At 40.0% G+C, this 22,161-nt stretch overlaps 1 protein-coding gene across 1 annotated transcript in view; it reads left to right on the forward strand.

Moving 5' to 3' along the window:
* The first annotated feature begins 4,125 nt into the window (after window positions 1–4,125).
* The window catches only part of ndufs4 (NADH:ubiquinone oxidoreductase subunit S4), a 106,763-nt gene continuing 88,727 nt past the window's right edge, over window positions 4,126–22,161 (forward strand). The window contains 1 exon segment of the mRNA XM_063042912.1: window positions 4,126–4,337. Coding sequence (XP_062898982.1) covers window positions 4,126–4,337 — 212 coding nt within the window.

The raw sequence follows: 22,161 nt of genomic DNA on the forward strand, positions 1-22,161 counted from the left end.
ATGAAGATATATGATGTGCTTGCCTTCAGCAGATGGAACAAGAGTTAGTGCATTTTGTTATCTGAAATCTGGAGTAAGTGTTTATACTTAGATTTATTTTGGACATCATGATAACCTTAGAAGTTTGCAATGTTTAATTCTCCTTTTAGAATACAATTGCCACAGGGCAGGCAGGTAGAAGGTTATTTTTTTTTATTCTACATTTATTACAAGTGCAACTGAATATGACCTACAGCAAAATTTATAATTGGCACAATGTTTATTACAGTTTGCATTCACACTGCTAACATACCCATAACTATTGTTTCATCATATTAATAATAAATTCTTACCAAAAGAGAAAGGAAGCAAAAGACTCCAATGAAGTATTATGACACAGCTTGCCTTTGGACATTTTAACAACAGATCATAATCATTTAATTATCATGTACAAATACATCAAGATGCCTTAAAGTTATCAAAATAAACGTTTTGACTTGTTCTGGAGAAACTTACTTTGATTCTCAGTAATTAAAATTGACAGTTTCACGTTGGTTCAGAATGCTGGTGTTGCTTGCTTCTATTGTTTGCAGGATTTGTTCTTTTCTATCTTTCTTTGTGAGCACTGGGGTTGGTCTTTTTTATTTTTTTTAAAATTGGGTTCTTTCAGATTCCTTGCTTTGTGACTGCCAGTAAGCAAACAAATCTCAGGGTTGTATAACTTTTTGAAATTAAATGCATTTTGAACTTGAACTTAGGATTTGTAAAACCTTACATTCCTTCTTCACTCCCCTAATGTATTTATCTTAGTGCCTAGAAAACACATGAATGTTATATGTGATTTAGGAATGGTTTGGTCCTTTGGTCTTAAGTATTAAGCAAACAGATCACCATAGTGGAAAGGAAATATGAAAACAACAATTTTGCAGGGTAGTTTTAGCTTAATAGCCAGGATTTTTTTTTAAAAAATGTCCTTTCTTGAAGTGTGGGTCTGTGTGGCCAAATAGCCAAGCCAATAACCAACATTGGAGCATAAGCTCAACATTAGCAGATTAAACTTTCCAAATTCCAAAAAAAACTGCTATATATATGTAACAAAAATGTTTGTTTTTATAAAGCACTTTAATGTTTTATCCAACGCCTCTTGCACCATGGAGATGTGTGGTAATGACAAAGTTTGAAGGCTCACTTAGGTTTCAGGGAGTATTTTACAAGAGGATGCAGATACAAAAAGCTATAGGATAAATTTTCAGAAAATTAGGAGTCTGGGCAGTATAAAGCACATTCAGCATTGGTGGAATTAACACTGGAGGCAGATATGATGAGACGAGGTGTATTGAAGAGTGCAGGTTAGGAGGAGATTGTAGTGGGAAGGAGATTAGGTCTCGAAGACCATTGAAAATAAGGAAGGAAATTTTATGACTTCAGGTTGCTTTTAATATTTTGTTATATTTTATGTAATATATTTATAATTGTTGATATAAGCAATGGAAAATGACTGAACTTTGAGTACTGTGGTATTGATGAGGGGGAAAGGTTCAGGATAATGTTGTTGGAGGATGGAAGATGGGTTACTAGTCAGAAGAGCAACAGGAACCTAGATATCACAGCGGATGCTTAAGGACTTCCGCAATCAGGATATGTATCACGGGGAGCTGGGGAGGTGGGAGGAATGTTGTGGGAGGTGCAGTGGTGTGGTCTGCAATGCAACGGCAGGTGAGATGAGCAGGGATAGAGTTACACAGTGTACTGGGTGAAAATAGGCTATCATGGCAATGACACAGAGGGGCAATCCTGGTGCTGATTATAAATGCAAGCTGCCATAGCTTCGGTAAATTGACTGGAAAGATACGTCACATGTGACAAAGCCTGATAACTTAGAAGATGATCATTGAGAAAAATTAGGGTTAAGGGTGAAAGGTGAAACATTTAAGGGGAATATGAGAGGGAACTTCTTCTCTCAGAGGCTGGTGGAAGTGTAGAATGACCTGCTAGTGGAAGTGATGGATGCAGGTTTGGTTGCAACATTTAAGAGAAATTTGGATAGGTACAAGGACGGGAAGGGTGTGTAGGGCTATGGTACAGGTGCAGGTCGATGGGACTAGGTAGAATAATAGTTCAGCATGAATTATACAGGACAAAGAACCTGTTTCTGGGCTGTAGTGTTCTTTGATTTTACTATGACTCTGTCCTATTTTGAGAACAGGAAATTCATAATATAAATCACAAAATAATCAACTTCGGTAGTGAGGCAGAATCTGTTGAGGCAGGTGGTCCAAAACTGATCTAAGTAAAGATGTGAGCAACACACAGAAAATGCTGGAGGAACTCAGCAGGCCAGGCAGTATCTGTGGAAAAAAGTACAGTCCACATTTCATGCCGAGACCCCTCAACAGGACACTTGAAAGGGTCTCGGCCTGAAACATCGACTGTACTCTTTTCCATAGATGCTGCCTGGCCTGCTGAGTTCCTCCAGCATTTTCTCTGTGTTGCCTGGATTTCCAGCATCTGCAGATTCTCTCTTGTAAGTAAAGACGCATATGATTACTTACCAAACTTCAACCTCTTTTTCACTCTGTAGAAAAAATTGATACTCACACAAAATATATTTTATAGGGAAGCTTTCCAACATGTTAAATGTGTTGCAAAGTAAAATACAACCTACAATGATAATTATCAAAAGTCCAGCTGTGAGCACCATCTTTAAACATTTGAAAATTGACCTGAATGTTGCAACAGCAACTAGATCAACTGAGGAAGTGGGAAAATGGGCAAATAGATGGTAGATGGATTTTCAACTCATACAAGTGTCAAGTAATGAAGTTGAATAACGGTGGATTTATGCAGTAAATAACAGTGACCTACGGAGTGTTGTTGAGCGGAAAGACCAATGGGAACAAGTATATAAGTTCCCTGAAGGTGTTGAGACAGGTGAACAAAGTGATGAAGAAGATGTATATTGTGCTTGGCTTCATTGAATGGGGCAAGAGTTAGGACATGTTGTTATGACCAATTGACACGAACTTAGTGAGGCTACACCTGGAGTATTACAGTACATGGGGTTTGGTTGTCATATTACAAGAGTGATGTGATTTAACTAGAGAGTTGCAGAAAAAGTTCATAAAGATGTTGCCAGACCTGCAGCAATTGAGTTATCAGGAGATTCCGGATAGGCTGGGAGTGTTGTCCCTGGAGAGGAGGGAGCCAAGTCGTGGCCTTTTATATCAAAATCATGAGGGACATTGATAAGTTAGATTGTCATAGGCTTCTTCCCAGGATAAGGAAGTCTAAATCTAGAGGAATGGTTTCAAGGTGGAAGGAGAAAGATTTACATGGGAACTAAGAGACAAGTTTTTCACACAGAAAGTGGTAGACAAATGGAATGAGCAGTCAGAGGAAGTGGTAGAGTTGGGTACAGTTGCAGTACTTAAAAGATAGTTGGACAGGTATTCGGACAGGAAAGGCTTAGAGGGCTATGGGCCGAATGCAGTCAAACTGAACTAGCTCAGGAAGGCACCTTGGTTAGCACAGGTGAATTGTGTCAAATAACCCATGTAACTCTAACTCAATGAAATATTGTATGTTATAACAAAAAAAGGAAACAAGTAATAATATATGATAATCTTCCTCCACCTCAGCCCCTTGCATTAGAAATTTATGGATTGGTGTCGACCTGTTGAACAGTTTGTTTCTTGTTACACATACTGTATTCCGTACAGGCTATATCTGGTCACTTGTTGTTGATTACCTGTACGTACATTGGATGCCCTCATTCTGATAGTCCAATACTGACAACACTCCATAAATACTTCCATATCTATAAAATGCTTTGGAAGGTCCTGATACCTTGAAAGGCCTTCAAAACAACACATTATTATAAAAAAACAGGATGAGCAGATTAAGACTTTACATTTCATCGTTAAAATGGACCATAGTGGTGTATTTCATAAATAAGCTAAATGATTTGTGCACCATGATAAATCCACATTAGGACAGAGACACATATCATTCTGCAGATGCTGGAAATCCTGAGTAACACACAAAATCTGCTTCTGTGTGTTGCTCAGTCTACATTAATATATTTTATTTGCTTTGGAGCAGAAAAGTGCGAGGGATAAAGTTATTTCAAGACGCAAGAGAGACTAGATGATGGAAATTTGGACCAGCGCACAAAGTCCTGGAGGTACTTTATTTCGAGATGCGGTCGCACTTGTGAGATGTGTATCTGACGGACGTCAAGAACCTTGATGCTCGCCGTCGATTATTGTCGAGTCGAAAATGGCCGCCTCAATGTCAGTGCGTCTGAAGCAGGTCGGTCTGTTGCGAGCTCTGCCCCGGTGTTTGCCGAGTTACAGCAGGTAAAGGTTTCTTTACACTCGCCGACATACCGCTGCCACCCTTAAAGCTAGGACCGTTGTACAGTTTAATGGTGAATCCGTTTACCCCAGTTCAATGTCGCAGCTGATGCAAAAAATCCCAGACGTAAGAGCTGTTGTAACTTTGTTTTTTTTAAATAATTTAAATTTCAGTCAGTGGTGTGTCGCAGTTGTTTACTGCTTTTCACTTAAATACCTGTTGGTCCAAAAGGCAGTGAATCTGTCCAATGGAAGCTCCACCTACAAGGCGCTTCTCTAGGCGCATGCACGCTTCTTGTTGCTGAGCAGACAATGTGGACAAATAAATAACTTCTGGATTAAGTTGTTTTTATTAAAAGTTCTGCATAACCTCGAGTGATGTGTTATTTGCAATGAGAATATATATTTTACAAAAGTAAATTTCTTTGGGGTTGGCATTTTTATATTTTTCCTATTTTGAGAGGAAGATTCCTCTGGTCGAACAGCTGAAAAACACTCAGTCCATGTGGATACGAATCATTTCTAGCCAAGTGCATCTGCTGCTAAAAATCATTTTCAAAACTTTTTTTTTGTCACTAGATGGCCTGTTCAGGGGTATGTTGTCAAAGTGTTAGAATTACTTTAGCATTGTTGATGTAAACAGGAGCATGTGTATTCCCCCCTCCTGCACCACCACCACCTTCCTGAAGTTGTTGTCATGAGATCATGTCACTGGGCACTCTGTCTCCTTGTTCTCTGACTCGTCATTATTTGAGGTTCAGCCTACTATTATAGTATCATCTGCAAGCTTGCAGATGGAGATGGAGCAGAATCTGACCTCACAGTCATGAGTGAATAGGGAGTAGAGTAGGAGGCAGAAGCCCACAACTTTATGGGGCACCGGTTTTGAGAATCTTCATGGTGGAGGTATTATTCACTGTCCTTCCAGATTGTGGACTGTTGGTCAGGAAGTCACGCATGCAGTTGCGAAGGGCGGTGTTGTGTTGCAGGTCTAGGAGTTTGTAGATGAATTTGTGCAATTATAATTTAAAGTGACTTTGTTATTAAGGTACATATATGTCACCATATACTACACTGAGATTCATTTTCTTGTGGGCATTCACAATAAATACAAGAAACACTTTAAAATCAATGCCAAACCACAGACAACAAAGACAGACAAACCACTGTGCAAAAGACAACAAACTGTGCAAATAAGAAAAAGAAACAAAGTAATAAATATTGTGAACATGAGTTGTAGAGTTGTTGAAAGTGAGTCCACAGGTTGTGTAATCAGTTCATTGTCGGGTGAGTGAAATTATCTGCTCTGGGAGTTTCCTCCTCCTGTAGTCGATAATCAGTTCTTTGGTTTTGCTGACATTGAGTGAAAGGTTCTTGTAGTGGCACTATTTGGCCAGATTTTCAATCTCCCTCCTATAGTAATGAAGTTGAAGCTGTAGTCAATAAACAGTATTTTGCCACCGACATCTTTATTGTCCAGATGCTTTGTAGGTTAGTGTAGGGGAGCGAGATGGCATCTGCCATGGATGAGAGTGATCTTCTTAAAGCATATGAAGTAGGGAGAGGTTAAAAATGTCGATAAATAAATAACCCCCCCCACCAGCTAATCTGCGGAGGATGGAAGCACACAGCCAGGGACACCATCCAAGCCAGATGCTTTTTTGCAGTTCACTGGTCTCGTATCTGTAACTGTGATGGTAGTTCAGGTGCATTACAGCTTATTGGATGTGGATAGTGACATATCAGTGCCCCTTCTGTTAAAAACATGCGAAGAATGATTTGAACTCATCAGGAAGGGATGTGCTGTTGTCAGTGATGCTGTCTGTTTTGTAACATGCTTATGTTGTGTAAGCTCTGCCACAATGGCAGCTGGTCTGAGACTTAATTTTTGCACTGGTATTGTCTTTTGGCATCATTGATAGCTTTATGAAGGTTATATCTTGATTACTCTTATAGATCAGGGTTACCTGATTTGAACGCTGCAGTTCTAGACCTAGGGAGTGGATCTGCTGGTTCACCCATTGTTTCTAGATTTACCTCTTTACAACACAATCCCCTAAACACTTGTGGATAAAGTCTGTGACAGTGGTAACATCCTCATCGAGGTTGGCTGCTGAGTCTTTGAATATGGACCAGTCTACTAACTCAAAGCAGTTGCAGAGCAGCTGATCTATTTTGTAAGGCCAGTACTGTACAACTTCCTGTACTGGCTCCTCATGTTTCAGTTTTTGTTTTGTACATAGAGAAAGAGCACAGCTTGGAGGTGTGATTTACTGAAGTGTCAGCTGGGGGTGGCTCATTAGACCTTTCTGACGGTTGTGCAGCAATGGCAAAGGGTGGAAATAAAAGGGGCCTTTTCTAGTTGTCTGCCAGTGACTAGTTGTGTTCTGCAGTGGTCAGTGTTGGAGCAGTTTCTTTTCGTGTTATATGTCTATGATTTGGATGACAGAATTGATGGCTTTGTGGATAAGTTTGAGGATGATACAAAGATGGGTGGAGGGGCAGATGGTGTTGAGGAAGCAGGGAGTCTGTAAAAGGTCTTAGATTAGGGAAATAGGCAAAGAAGTGACAGATGGAATATAGTGCGGTCATGCACTTTGGGAGAAGGAATAAAGGCATAGACTATTTTCTGTATTTCTATATAAATACAGAAATCAGAAGTGTAAAGGGATTTGGGAATCCTGGTGTAGGATTCCCTAAAGGTTAACGTGTGTTGACTTGGTGGTAAGAAAGGCAAATGAAATGTTAGCATTCATTGTGAAAGGAGTAGAATATTAAAGGAAGGATGTAATGCTGAGAGTTTATAAGGTTTTGGTCAGACTGTAATTAGAGTATTGTGAACAGTTTTGGGCATCTTAAGAAAGGAACTGCTGGCATTGGAGAGGGTCCAGAGGAGGTTCGTGAGAATTATCCTGGGGATCAAAGGGTTAACCTGTGAGAAGCAGTAGATGGTTCTGGGCCTGTACTTGCTGGTGTTGTGAATGAGGAGGGATCTCATTGAAACCTATTTAATATTGAAAGGCCTAGATAGAGTGGACATGGACAGGATGCTTCCTATAGCAGGGGAGTCTAGGACCAGAGAGCACAGCCTCAGAATAGAAAGAGGCACCTTAACAGAGATGATGAGGAATTTCTTTAACCAGAGTGTAGTGAATCTGTGAAATTCAGTCAGCATCTTGCTGAGTTCCTCCAGCATTTTGTGTGTGTTATTCAGGTGCTAGACCATAAGACATAGAAGCAGAATCAGACCATTCGGCCCATCGAGAAAGCTCCACCATCATCATGGCTGATTCATTATCCCTCTCAAGCTCAGTTTCTTGCTTTCTTCCCATAACCTCTGACATCCTTACCAATTAATAACCTATCACCTCCTCTTTAAATATGCTCAATGACTTGGCCTCCAAAGCAGTCTGTGGCAATGAATTCCTTAGACTCACCATCCTCTGCCCTTTTCTCATCACTTCTGAGATTGTGCCCTCTGGTCCTAGACTCTCCCACTATAAGAAACATCCTTTCCACATAGACTCTGCCTAGGCCTTTCAATATTTGATAGGTTTCAGTGAAATCCCCCTCATTCTTCTAAACTCCAGTAAGTACTGGTCCAGAACCATCAAATACTCATGTGTTAACCCTTTCATTCCAGTGAGCATTCTTGTGAACCTGCTCTGCCAACACATCTTTATTAGATAAGAGTCCCAAAACTGCTCACAGTGCTTTAAGTGCAGTCTGACAAATGCCTATAAAGCCTCTGCTGTGTTAGGGATATGGCAGTTTTTCAAGGGGTCTTTAAGAATTGTTTCTTCTATTTGTTTTGTGATTTTTTTCCTGGTGACAAAGCTCAGGAATAAATTATTGCAAAGCTTCACCCAGTTCTCCAATGTCCTTAGTGGAAGGGCACCTGTCATCCGTGTTAAGTTCAGTCCAGAAACGTCACAGCGGTTGATTTTAACGGTCCAGGAACAATGTTGGCTGTGGGCCCTTTTAAGATGGATCTTGTATGCTGGCCCAATCAGGAATTCCTGCATTCCATCATTGAATTGTTTAAAAATATATGGAATCATGAACAATTCTTGATATTGTGGATATATCAGATGAGTAAATTTCCCCCAAAAGTTAAAGCATGGAAAGAGATTGCATAGCATTGAACTTGATTGGAGTTTTCAAGACACTTACTGGCTAGGTGAAGGAAAAGTTCCTTCAGCTGGGTCTAAGAATAGGAATCTATATTTATTAAAAAATTGAGTAGTTTCCTTCTGATATGAAGATAGAAATGCACAGAACACTAAAAGTTGAGCAATATTGAGCAATGTAAAATCTAATTGAAGTCATGGTCCATGTTGTGGTCCATGTAGGGACCAATGACGTGGATAGGAAGAAGAAGGAGGTCCTGCAAAGAGAATTTAGGGACTTACGTGCAAAGTTGAAGGACAAGACCTCCAGGGTTGCAATCTCAGGATTGCTACCTGTGCCACGTGCTGGTGAGGCTAGAAATAGGAAGATAGTGCAGCTAAATATGTGGCTAAGACTTGGTGCAAGAGAGAGGGCTTCATGTTCCTGGACAATTGGGCCTTGTTCCAGGGAAGATGGGACCTGTTCCGACAGGACGGGTTGCACCTGAACTGGAGGGGAACTAACATCCTTGCGGGAAGGTTTGCTAGTGCTGCTCCCGGGGGGTTTAAACTAGATTTGCAGGGGAAGGGGAACCAGAATGTAAGAGGAGATAGTGAGGTGGAGGAGGATAAAGATCATGCGAGAACTGCGAGTATAGTGCATGGAGTAAAGCCAGATCCAACATATAAAGAGGCTTTGAGGAAAGAGAAGCAGAATAAAGGGTGTAAAGGTAGGAAGGTAGAAGGGCTAAAGTACGTGTACTTCAACGCAAGAAGCACCAGGAACAAAGGTGATGAACTGAGAGCTTGGATACATTCATGGAATTATGATGCAGTGGCTGTTACAGAGACTTGGCTGGCACCAGGTCAGGAATGGGTTCTCAATATTCCTGGATTCCAGTGCTTTAAAAGGGATAGAGAGGGGGGAAAAGGGGAGGAGGGGTGGCATTACTGGTCAGGGATACTATTACAGCTTCAGAAAGGGTGGGTAATATAGCAGGATCCTCTTTTGAGTCAGTGTGGGTGGAAGTCAGGAACAGTTACTCTATTAGGAGTATTCTATAGGCCCCCTGGTAGCAGCAGAGATACCGAGGAGCAGATTGGGAGGCAGATTTTGGAAAGGTGCAAAAATAACAGGGTTGTTATCATGGGTGACTTTAACTTCCCTAATATTGATTGGCACCTGATTAGTTCCAATGGTTTAGACGGGGCAGGGTTTGTTAAGTGTGTCCAGGACGGATTCCTGTCGCAGTATGTTGACAGGCCAACTAGGGGGAATGCCATACTAGATCTAGTATTAGGTAACGAACTGGGTCAGGTCACAGATCTCTCAATGGGTGAGCATCTGGGGGACAGTGACCACCGCTCCCTGGCCTTTACCATTATCATGGAAAAGGATAGAATCAGAGAGGACAGGAAAATTTTTAATTGGGGAAGAGCAAATTATGAGGCTATCAAGCTAGAACTTGCTGGTGTGAATTGGGATGATGTTTTTGCAGGGAAATGTACTATGGACATGTGGTCGATGTTTAGTGATCTCTTGCAGGATGTTAGGATAAATTTGTCCCAGTGAGGAAGATAAAGAATGGTAAGGTGAAGGAACCATGGGTGACAAGTGAGGTGGAGAATCTAGTCAGGTGGAAGAAGGCAGCATACATGAGGTTTAGGAAGCAAGGATCAGATGAGTCCATTGAGGAATATAGGGTAGCATGAAAGGAGCTTAAGATGGGGGCATAAGAAGGCCTTGGCGAGTAGGGTAAAGGAAAACTCCAAGGCATTCTTCAATTATTTGAAGAACAAAAGGATGACAGGAGTGAAGGTAGGACCGATTAGAGATAAAGGTGGGAAGATGTGCCTGGAGGCTGTGGAAGTGAGCGAGGTCCTCAATGAATACTTCTCTTCGGTATTCACCAATGAGAGGAAATTTGATGACGATGAGGACAATATGAGTGAGGTTGATGTTCTGGAGCATGTTGATATTAAGGGAGAGGAGGTGTTGGAGTTGTTAAAATACATTAGGACGGATAAGTCCGGGGGCCTGACGGAATATTCCCCAGGCTGCTCCACGAGGCAGGGGAAGAGATTGCTGAGCCTCTGGTTAGGATCTTTATGTCCCCTTGTTCAAAAAAGGTAGTAGGGATAGTCCGGGTAATTATAGACCAGTGAATCTCACATCTGTGGTGGGAACGCTGTTGGAAAAGATTCTTAGAGATAGAATCTATGGGCATTTAGAGAATCATGGTCTGATCAGGGACAGTCAGTATGGTTTTGTGAAGGGCAGATCATGTCTAACAAGCCTGATAGAGTTCTTTGAGGAGGTGACCAGACATATAGATGAGAGTAGTGCAATGGATGTGATCTACATGGATTTTAGTAAGGCATTTGACAAGGTGCCACACGGTAGGCTTATTCAGAAAGTCAGAAGGCATGGGATCCAGGGAAGTTTGGCCAGGTGGATTCAGAACTGGCTTGCCTGCAGAAAGCAGAGGGTTGTGGTGGAGGGAGTACATTCAGATTGGAGGGTTGTGACTAGTGGTGTCCCACAAGGATCGATTCTGGGACCTCGACTTTTCGTGATTTTTATTAATGACCTGGATGTGGGGGTAGAAGGGTAGGTTGGCAAGTTTGCAGACGACACAAAGGTTGGTAGTGTTGTGGATAGTGCAGAGGATTGTCGAAGATTGCAGAGAGACATTGATAGGATGCTGAAGTGGTCTGAGAAATCGGAGAAGTGTGAGGTGGTACGCTCTGGAAGGACAAACTCCAAAGCAGAGTACAGAGTAAATGGCAGGGTACTTGGTAGTGCGGAGGAGCAGAGGGATCTGGGGGTACATGTCCACAGATCCCTGAAAGTTGCCTCACAGGTAGCTAGGTTAGTTAAGAAAGTTTATGGAGTGTTAGCTTTCATAAGTTGAGGGATAGAGTTTAAGAGTCGCGGGGTAATGATGCAGCTCTATAAAACTCTGGTTAGGCCACACTTGGAGTACTGTGTCCAGTTCTGGTCACCTCACTATAGGAAGGATGTGGAAGCATTGGAAAGGGTACAGAGGAGATTTACCAGGATGCTGCCTGGTTTAGAGAGTATGGATTATGATCAGAGATTAAGGGAACTAGGGCTTTACTCTTTGGCGAGAAGGAGGATGAGAGGAGACATGATGGAGGTATGAAAGATATTAAGAGGAATAGATAGAGTGGACAGCCAGCGCCTTTCCCAGGGCACTACTGCTCGATACAAGAGGACTTGGCTTTAAGGTAAGGGGTGGGAAGTTCAAGGGGGATATTAGAGGAAGGTTTTTTACTCAGAGAGTGGTTGGTGCGTGGAATGCACTGCCTGAGTCATTGCTGGAGGCAGATACACTAGTGAAACTTAAGAGACTACTAGACAGGTATATGGAGGAATTTGAGTTGGGGGGTTATATGGGAGGCAGGGTTTAAGAGTTGGCACAACATTGTGGGCCGAAGGGCCTGTACTATGCTGTACTATTCTATGTTCTTTGTTCTGTGTTGTAGGATTTCAAATATGAGACAGCTTTCCCTGAAGCAAAATTACTCAAGAGCATGGACGATGGTCACAAATGATGTGAAGCTCTTCTGCTACTTTGTCCAACAGTATAACTGATCTGGGGATCCAGTTGCTTCAAGGTTGCTTTTTATTGGTACCAGATTTAAACTTGCAGAATTGGGGAGGGGTGGAAAAAAGGATTTAAAGATGCATATCAAAAATAACTGTTTAAGGGCAGACTTTTGTGTAGACTGTAGGAACAGCTGCAGTGAACAGAAAAAAAGAATTCTGGAAATGCTCAGCGGGTCAAGCAGTATTTCTGGAGTATGAAGTGGAGATGATCATTTCGGTCATTGAACTGAAACAGTTTTGTTAAAATATGTTAATGCTGATGATGTAGTATTTTCCACTGATGCCATATACCTAATAGAATATGAAAAGTTGTTGATATCTTATCTGGATATCATGTAAACACCATCTAATTATAAAGTGGGTGGATCCATGTTGAAGATTGAGGTGAATGACATTGGGAAGGGAGAATGCAAGAGTTCCTAATGAATGAATGAAAGATTACTCAGAATCAAATTTATTATCACCAGCAATACATAATCTAGCAGAGAGAGAAAAAAATGATAATAAATAAAATAAAACATAATAAACAAGTAAATCAATTACGTATATTGAATAGATTTTTTAAAAATGTGCAAAAAACAGAAATACTGTGTGTGTGTGTGTGTATATATATATATGTGAGGTAGTGTCCAAAGCTTCGATGTCCATTTAGGAACTGGATGGCAGAGGGGAAGAAGCTGTTCCTGAATCGCTGAGTGTGTGCCTTCAGGCTTCTGTATCTCCTGCCTGATGGTAACAGTGAGAAAAGGGCATGCCCTGGGTGCTGAAGGTCCTTAATAATGGACACTGCCTTTCTGAGACACCGCTTCCTAAAGAGGATTTGGTGAAATGATCATGAGGATGCATGAGGAGTGAGTTAAAGAGAAGATTAAAAGCTGGCTGAAGAAATGGTAATGATAGCTATCAAGGCTGTATTTCTAAAACTGGACAGGAAAGGCAGCCTGCTTGGTAGCTCCTTACCTTATCACTCTGAACCACTTGCAGTCAATTCGAAGAAACACAAAGTTAAGAATGAGCAAGAGACTAAAACAAAGAAAGCAAGTGGGAGATAATGGGCCAATGAGAGAGCAGCTGTATATACTGTGGTACTGTGCTGTTCTAATGAGCTATATTGAGATTGGGAGCTTTGGCCTTCATGTTCCAAGCACCCAGTTAAATATGAGTTAAAATAATTGGTATTTTTAAAAGTTCTGACTCTTAGTAGAAATGTGATTTACTTTGGAGATTTGACATTAATATCTCTATCATTCGTGACAATTTAGAGCATTTCTTTGTTAAAAGTCTCATCTGTGGGCTGTTGCATAGAATCCATTTTCACATTCTAATGGCTTAATTTTTGCTGCAAAGTTCTGAAGAGGAACTTGTAAATCCCCAGGCACTCTTTAGTAGCTGCAGTCACTCAATTTCTAATTTGCTTCTTTCTCTGCCCCCATTTATGTCCTTTACAATATCCTTAATGCTTTATGGATGACTGAGTTGAATTATATTCAGTATATGATAAGTCTGTATGGCTGGTCAGCGGGAAAAAAGTACTGAAGATAGTGTTGAGAGTCTGGATTACTGGTTCTGATCAACCAAATCAGGCCTTAGGCTGCAAAAAAATTGTTGGCTGATGATCTGTTATAAGGTTTGCAATTCTATTTTCCTGTCTAACCATCTTTCTGCTCAAAGGCATCTGATGCCATTAGGGTTGCTGGGTCTGCTTTAACTGATTACAAAATAAGCATGGAAAGATGTCACTTATTCAAAATTGAACAGAAATCCCTAATTCCTGCAAGAGTTCAAACTTTATAATAGCTTGTAAAAATGACAATATATATCGTCTGTTTGATAAAGTTGTAAGTTGCTTTTATAGTCATTTCCCTTTGTTCTTGAAAATTTAGATTGTTGAAATAATTGGGAAACTTGTGCAACTGATCATGTTTTGAAGAAACATTACAACCTGATTCTGAAGTAACTGATTTAATTAATTCTCATGTAACCAGATGCAAACTCTGGAGTTTTCACCATTTATGAAACACTGCTATATTTGGTAGTTAAAAGATTAATATTTTAGATGACATGCTGAATCTTCTCAAACTCCTAAGGGAGTAGAGGTGCTGCCATGCTTTCTTCGTGATTACACTAATATGCTGGGCCCAGAGCGGATCCTCTGAAATGGTAACACCAAGGAATTTAAAGTTGCTGATTCATTACCACCTTTGATTCAACCTATGACGATGGTCTTATCAGCAAACTTGAATATGGTTTTGGTGCTGTGTTTAGCCACACAGTCATAACTGTAAAGTAAGAAGAGCAACCACACAGCCTTGTTGTGTAACTGTGCTGATGGAGATTGTGGAGGAGATGTTTCTAGTCTGAACTGATTGGGGATTGCTAGTGAGGAAATTGAGGATCCAGTTGCACAAGGAGGTATTGAGGTCAAGTTCTTAAAGTTTGTTGATTTTGAGGGGATGGTAGTATTGAATGCCAAGCTGTAGTTGATAAAGAGCATCCTGATGTATGCATTTTTGCTGTCCAGATGTTTCAGGGTTGAGTAGAGAGCTAATGAAATGGAATTTGCTGTGGACCTTTTGCACTGGTAAACAATTGGAGCAGATCCAAGTCGCTTCGTAGGCAGGAGTTGATATGTTTCATCACCAACCTTTCAAAACACTTCATCACTGTGGATGTAAGTGCTACTGGAGAATAGTGATTGAGACAGGTTCTTAGGCTCTGGTATAATTGAAGCCTGATAGAAGTAGGTGTATATTGTAACCTGATACTGAGAAGTAGTTTGATTGAAACCTACATGATTCTGAGAGCTCTTGACAGGTTTGATATGAGTAAGATATTTTCTCTTGTTCGATAATCCTTATTCAATAATCTCTCTTTAAAAATGAGCTACCTATTTAAGCGTAGGATGTTTTCTTTGTGCTGAGTTTCTTGACCCTTTTGGATTTTCTTCATTCTCTTTCCAAAAGCCATGGAAATAAAGTTTTTGAATATTTTTCATACTGATGGAGAGGTTTTTGAGCATAGTGAAATATCATAGACGGTTCTATCAACATATATTGCATATATCTTATTAAATTACTGAGCAGGCAGGAGGTGCTGAGTGGCCTGCATTGGCTTCTATTTATGTTAATATGTATTTTGTTTTGGGAGTAACATTAATTTATTAATAAAATAGCTTTTCTAAGTGAATTTATTCTTAGCTTGCATCAAATTAGATATCATAGAACACTGGTTGAGGTACAAAGTTATTTTTCAGTAGTCTTTTTGAAAGAGTAATAATTTTTGAACAGGCTTTCTAAAATGCTTTATTTTATTCTGGGTCTGTTATACTTTTATTAATAGTAATAGAGTGAATACGTGTAAATTAGCAACAGGTCTCATTCTTTTTCCTCAAGTCCATCATTGTTAATATTTCATTAATAGTGATAATTTCTGCTCAAAATTACCTTGGGACACAAATAGGATTAATGGCACCTAACAGCAACTTCTTTGCTTGCAGGATTTCTTGTAAGATTTTCATCAGTTTGGAGCCACGCACTCAGGAAAGTGCACCACCCCTTTATTAGCATAAGACACACACAAAATGCTGGTGGAACGCAGCACACCAGGCAGCATCTATAGGAAGAAGTTCTTCCTAGAGATGCCGCTGGCCTGCTGCGTTCCATCAGCATTTTGTGTGTGTTGCTGAATTTCTAGCATCTGCAGGTTTTCTCGTGTTAGCATAAGACAGTTTCCTTTCCCATTTCCACTTCTAATTTTTCTTTTCAGTATCTGCTTTGAATTTTATGGTTAATAGAGGTTATAAATTGTGGTTTTGACAACTTAAATTTTATGCATGTGTTTATTTATTTAGAAGTAGAGATACGGAGTGAAATAGGCCCTTCTGCCGCAAAGAGCTGCACCCCCACCCCTAGCAACCCGCTTATTTAACAACAGCAGATTCACAGGATAATTTACAATGTCCAATTAACCTACTAAACAGTACGTCTTTGGACTCTGGGAGGAAAATCAAGCACCCAGAGGAAACCTATGTGGTCACAGGGAGAATATACAAACTCCTTACAGATGGCACCAGAATTGAAAGAACTCTGGTGCCCTGAGCTGTAATAGTGTCTCGCTAACCGCTGAGCTACCGTGGTGCCCTGTTTGTTAATGCATAACCTCATATGCCCAAGTCGTCTTGATTTTCTACATCCTTCCATCTCTCTAACCAAAACTTGGATCATGGTCTTAATTCCCAAGAATGAATATTCAGGATAAACAGCACAATAACTGATTTTTGCCCCTACAAATTTGTTTTGTGTGGAGACCAGTAATTGAACTGTGTAGACTCAATAAGGGTGAAGTACTGTTAATTACAGGCTGTCAGCGTTAGTTAGAGCAATTTCAATTAAATTACATGTATGACACAAGAATTCACTGGTATTAATACAAGAAAATAGAAATGCATTAGGAAGATGCGGGGCAAAGGTAGTTTAGCAAATTGTGTGCCAAGGCTTACTGCACCACAGAACAGCCAGAACTGGTGAAAACTATAAAATGTGCAAATGGGTTTAACTTGAAGCAGAAATGATTAAATATTTTGAATAGTTACTTCTCAGTATTCACAAGGATGGACTTAAGAACATAAGCAGGTCAGCTGTCATTCAGTGAGATCATGGCTGATCTTGTACCCCAGATTTTTTATTTACTGAAATCCCTTAATTCCCTCAGTATTTTGAGAATCAAACAATTTCAGTCTCGAATGTATAACTGAATGGTTTGTTGAGGCAGGGAATTCCAAACCTGATAACAGTTTGAAAAAATTTCTCCTCTTCTTTGTCCTAGTTATGTCACCATTTATTAAAACTGTGATTTGCAGATCAGCTCTTTATCTTGGAGGAAGATATCTTCCCAGGATCACACTTCTCAAATGTCAATGATTTCCTGAGATCCTCCCTCATTCAAAAGGGAATAAAGATTTGGTCTGTTTAATTTGCCTTATAGGACAATATAATTCTCTGAATCTCCATTTGGCAAGAATTTGGAGTGCACGCTCTGACATGAGTATATCCTTCCTTGATAAGGAGTCAAAATTGTACACTATAATCCAGATATGTCCACAATAAAGCTCTATATAATTGCAATAAATTCTAATTAGTGCACCCATGCTCAAAGGCTGATGAAATGGATTCAGGCAATTGCATGCTCGTGGCCTGGCGAAATGTTAGTATTGCTAAACAAGAAAAAACTTGAGATCTACAAAATATTCTTCAATATTGATTCTGAACAAGGGTGATTATAAATTTACAACTTCAGCCCCCATTGAAATGACATTCTAAAAATAAACTGGAAACCTCAGCAATATGCTGACTGATTTTCAAAGTCCGTTTGTTAAATGAAGATAGTCCACTTAAGGAAAGAAAATTAAATGCCACAGAACACTTAATAAATCATATTAATCTGGCTGAGGAAGAAGCTGAAAGACCCCTTGGAAACTGTTCATTTTAAGCATAGTTAACGTTAAGTATGGTTTAAGAGGCTCTTTAGAGTTTAGAACTCAGTAAAATAGGAGTAAAAATACCCTTTCAAGCTTGCTCTGCCATTCGGTATGATCATGGTTAAACTCCACTAACCTCAAGAGTCAATCAGGAGAATACACACCAATCCTCATTGAGGAGTCAATGGTGGAAAGGATTCCTGGGCATCAACGTCTTAGATCTGTCCTGGGTCCGACATATTAATGCAATCATGATGAAGGCATGCCAGCAGCTATACTTCATTAGGAATTTGAGAAGATGTCACGAAAGGCTAGCAAACTTCTACAGATGTGTCAAGGAGAGCATTTTGATTGGGTGCGATACTACCTGATATGTTGGCACCAATGCACACGATCATAGGAGGCTGTATGTTCAGCCATCTCCAGCATGGGTACAAGCCTCCCTATCGTTGAAGACATTTTTAAAAATCAATGCCTTAAGAAGTCAGCATCCAACACTAAGGAACCCTCGTAAACACAATAATCTGAAGAAGGGTTCCGGCCCGAAACGTCGACCGATCTTTTCCACAGATGCCGCCTGACCTGCTGAGTTCCTCCAGCATTTTGTGAGTGTTACTAAGGACCCCTCACTGTCTGGGGTATGCCCTCTTTTCCTTACTACCATCAGAGAGGAGGTACATGAGCCTGAAGACCCACATTCAACTTTTTGGGAACAACATCTCCTCCCCTGCCCCCCGCCATCACTGTCAGATTCTGAATGGTTCATGAACACTACCTTGCTATTCCTCTTTTGCACTATATTTATTTATTTTCATTGTATGTCATAGTTGATTGTTAAGCCCAAACTGCATTACAATCTCAAAGCAGCAAACTTCTCAACTAATGTCAGTGTCAATAAACCTGATTTTGTTTCAACACTTAGTGGTTTAAACGCAGACCACAATTATTTAGAATAATTAATGTGAAGTGGTGTCATTTACTCCATGATGGGTCATAGATTGGGTATTAGTTTAAGCACTATGCAACAAGGCACCAATTAATAGGAATGCAAGAAGTTTACAGCTGAATTTGCTATTCTTTTATTAATATTCTATTTGTACTTGTTCAATCTTAAATTCAAGGAAAAGGATTAATTTTTTCTTTAAAAGTCAGCAAGCTCCTGACACTGTTTCATGAGTCAATAGGAAACCACAATGTAAAACCATGCTGTCGGTAACTTCTTCAGTATTCTTTGCCTTAATATTGATGCACTGATATAAACTCTTTCATGATTTACTTTAACAACTTGTGAATCAAAGTTAACTTGCAACTTTGGCATGTCCATTCTTTAATAACCTTTCTATACTGTGGCTAAATAAAGACTAGATTTAGATCTAGAAGGCATCTAGAAAGCTTTTTCTAGAAAATTTACAAATATATTTTTCAAGTCAATTGACAATACGCTTTAAAAGGTTACAGAGAATTTATACCTCACTAGTGTGATATGAGGTATAACCTAAGGTGTTACCTAGCTTTCTTATACTAACTAAATGGTGCTGCTCTTATTTGTAATCTATCAAACAAATTAGTTGTATCCCAATGGTTTTAGGCAGAATGAACTCCAGTTCACAGTTGTGGACCAACCACATCTTGTCTGATGTGAAAACAGGACTATTCTAAAGCTTAGTACTAGGTTTCTCTGCAAGGTTGTCTGATACTTTGCAAAAAAAAATGCAGTTTCTTTGTTCACCTCTTCATATGTCACAGATTGAATGGCGCTTTCAGTATATGGGTGCTAAATGCACTCTTTGTTGCACTGCAGACAGAACAAAGCCTTTTCGCAAGTCTAGACAGCTGTTTGTCTCATCCTTGAACTTTGGTAAACCTATTTCAAACAGTGAATTGCAGACTGGTTAGTAGAGTGCATTTTGTATTGTTTTATTAATTTGGCATGGAGACAACATTCAGAGAATATCAGAGGTCATTCTGTTAGAGCAGTGACTGCATCTTTAGCGAATATCAAGGGTGTAACATTAGATGACATCTACAAAGCTGCTGTTTGTTGTAACCTCATACTTTTACAAAATTAGTGTTTGGACTTGTCTGCAAAACAGGAATTTTTAAAATTCTGAGAACAATGTTAGATTCTTTCAAAGCCCTGTATCCTTTTCGTCTTAAGAGTACTACAGAGTTATAATCCATGTGGGAAAGAGGCTATTTCATATAATCTTCCTTCGTCTTTTTTTCCTAAGGAAAATCTTCACCTCCAAATCAGTCATAAAAAAAAGCTTTCTAATTTAAAGAGGTAAATAGAATGTGGAGGGGTTTTTTTTTGGAAGTTATTTGCTAGTCTGATCGAAACCTGAATGAACACCATACAAAAGGCACTGTTTGTTTCAGTGATGCAGGAGAAATTGTTTTGAATTAGATGCAGAAGAAGGCCATTCTGCCTCTCAAGCCTTATTCTGAAATTCATTTTGATCAAGGCTGTTTGCGAGAGACAGATCCAGATTAATTCTGTTACCTATGCTAAATACATGCCAGTATTACCCTGAACAACCTAACACCAATTTTAAGTTTATTTCTCTTTTTTTCTTGACTCTTTCTTTACCGTCCTCTCCCCAATCAGAAGTGATAGTAATTTTCTTTTGACTGTATCAACATTTATTATTTATCTGCGACATCTCAATTAAATAATCTTGCTTTTCAAACTCACTGGACCTATATTTGTTATAACTTCAGAATCAGGTTTATTATCACTGACCTGTATGATGTGAAATTAGTTGTTTTGCAGCAGCAGAGCAGAGGTATAAATTTACTCAATTACAAAATAGTGCCAAAATGGAATAATGAGGTACTGTTCATGGACCATTCAGAAATCTGATGGCAGGGGGAAGGAAGTTGTTTCTGAATCATTGAATGTGGGTCTTCAGGCTCCTGTACCAGCACCCTGATAGTAGTAACAAGAAGAGGGCATGTCATAGATGGTGAGGGTCTTTAGTGATAGATGTTGTCTTCTTCAAATACCACCTTTTGAAGTGGGGAGTGGTGTGCCTGTGATGGAGCTGGTTGACTCTATATCCCACTGCAGCCTCTTGCAATACTGTACATTGGAACCTGTATACCAGGCTGTGATGCAACCAGTCAGAATGCTCCCCAATGTACATCTGCTGTTATTTGCAAGAGTCTTTGGTGACATATCAAATCTCCTCAAACTCTTAATGAAGTAGGGTTGTTGGGGTGTCGTTTTTGTGATTGCATTAATATGTTGGGCCCTGGATAGAACCTTCTAGATGTTGACACCCAGGAACTTGAAACTGCTCACACTTTCCACTGCTGACCCCTCAATGGAGACTGGTCATAGAGTCAAGGAAAAGTACTTCACAGAAACAGGCCCTTCAGCCCATCTAGTCTGTGCCGATCCATTTAAACTGTTAACTTGCACCGGGACTTTAACCTCCATACCCCGACCATCCATGCACCTATCCAAACTTCTCTTAAATGTTGAAATCGAGTTTGCATGTGCCACTTGCACTGGCAGCTCGTTTCTCACTCTCAAGACCCTCTGACTGAAGTTTCCCTTCATATTCCCCTTAAACTTTTCACCTTTCATCCTTAACCCATGACCTCTGATTGTAGTCCCACTCAACCTCAGTGGAAAAAGCCTGCTTGCATTTACCTTATCTATACACCTCCTAATTTTGTATACCTCTATAATTTTGTATACCTCTATTAATTCTTGTCTCATTCTTCTACTGTTCCAAGGAATAAAGTCCTAACTTATTCAATCTTTCCATATAACTCAGGTGCCCCAGACCCGGCAACATCCTTGTAAATTTTCTCTGTACTCTTTCAATCTTACATGCATCGTTGCTGTTGATAGGTAACCAAAACTGCACACAATACTCTAAATTAGGCCTCACCAATGTCTTATACAACTTCAACATATCATCCCATCTCCTGTACTTAATACCTTGATTTCTGGACAAAGTGCCAAAAGTTTTCTTTATGACCCTCACAATCTGTGACACCACTTTCAATGAAATACTGACCTGTATTCCAAGATCCCTTTGTTTACCACACTTCTCTGTGCCCTTCCATTCACTGTGTAAGACCTACCCATCTTACTGAAGTGAAACACCTCAGACTTAATTAAATTCCATCTGCCATTTTTCAGCCTATTTTTCCGGCTGGTCCAGGTCCTGTTGCAGGTCATGATAGCCTTCTTCGCTGTTTACCGCTCTCCCGATTGTGTCATCTGCAAATTTGCTCATCCAGTTAACCACATTATCATCTAGATCATTAATATAGATGACAAATAACAATGGACCCAGCACCAGTCCCTGTGGCACTCCACTAGTCACAGGCCTGAGATGCACCCATCTACAACCACTCTCTGGCTTCTCCCACAGAGCCAATGTCTAATCCAGTTTACTACCTCATCTTGAATGCCAAGCGACTGAGCCTTTGTGACTAATCTCCATGCAAACTTTGTCAAATACCTTGCTAAAGTCCATGTAGACACTATTCACTGCCTTGCCTTCTTCATCTTTCCTGGTAACTTACTCGAAAAACTCAATTAAGATTGATTAGACATGACCTACTACCCACAAAGCCATGCTGACTATC

Source organism: Mobula hypostoma, chromosome 3 (genome assembly GCF_963921235.1).
Source record: "Mobula hypostoma chromosome 3, sMobHyp1.1, whole genome shotgun sequence".
In the NCBI taxonomy this organism is placed as follows: Eukaryota; Metazoa; Chordata; class Chondrichthyes; order Myliobatiformes; family Myliobatidae; genus Mobula; species Mobula hypostoma.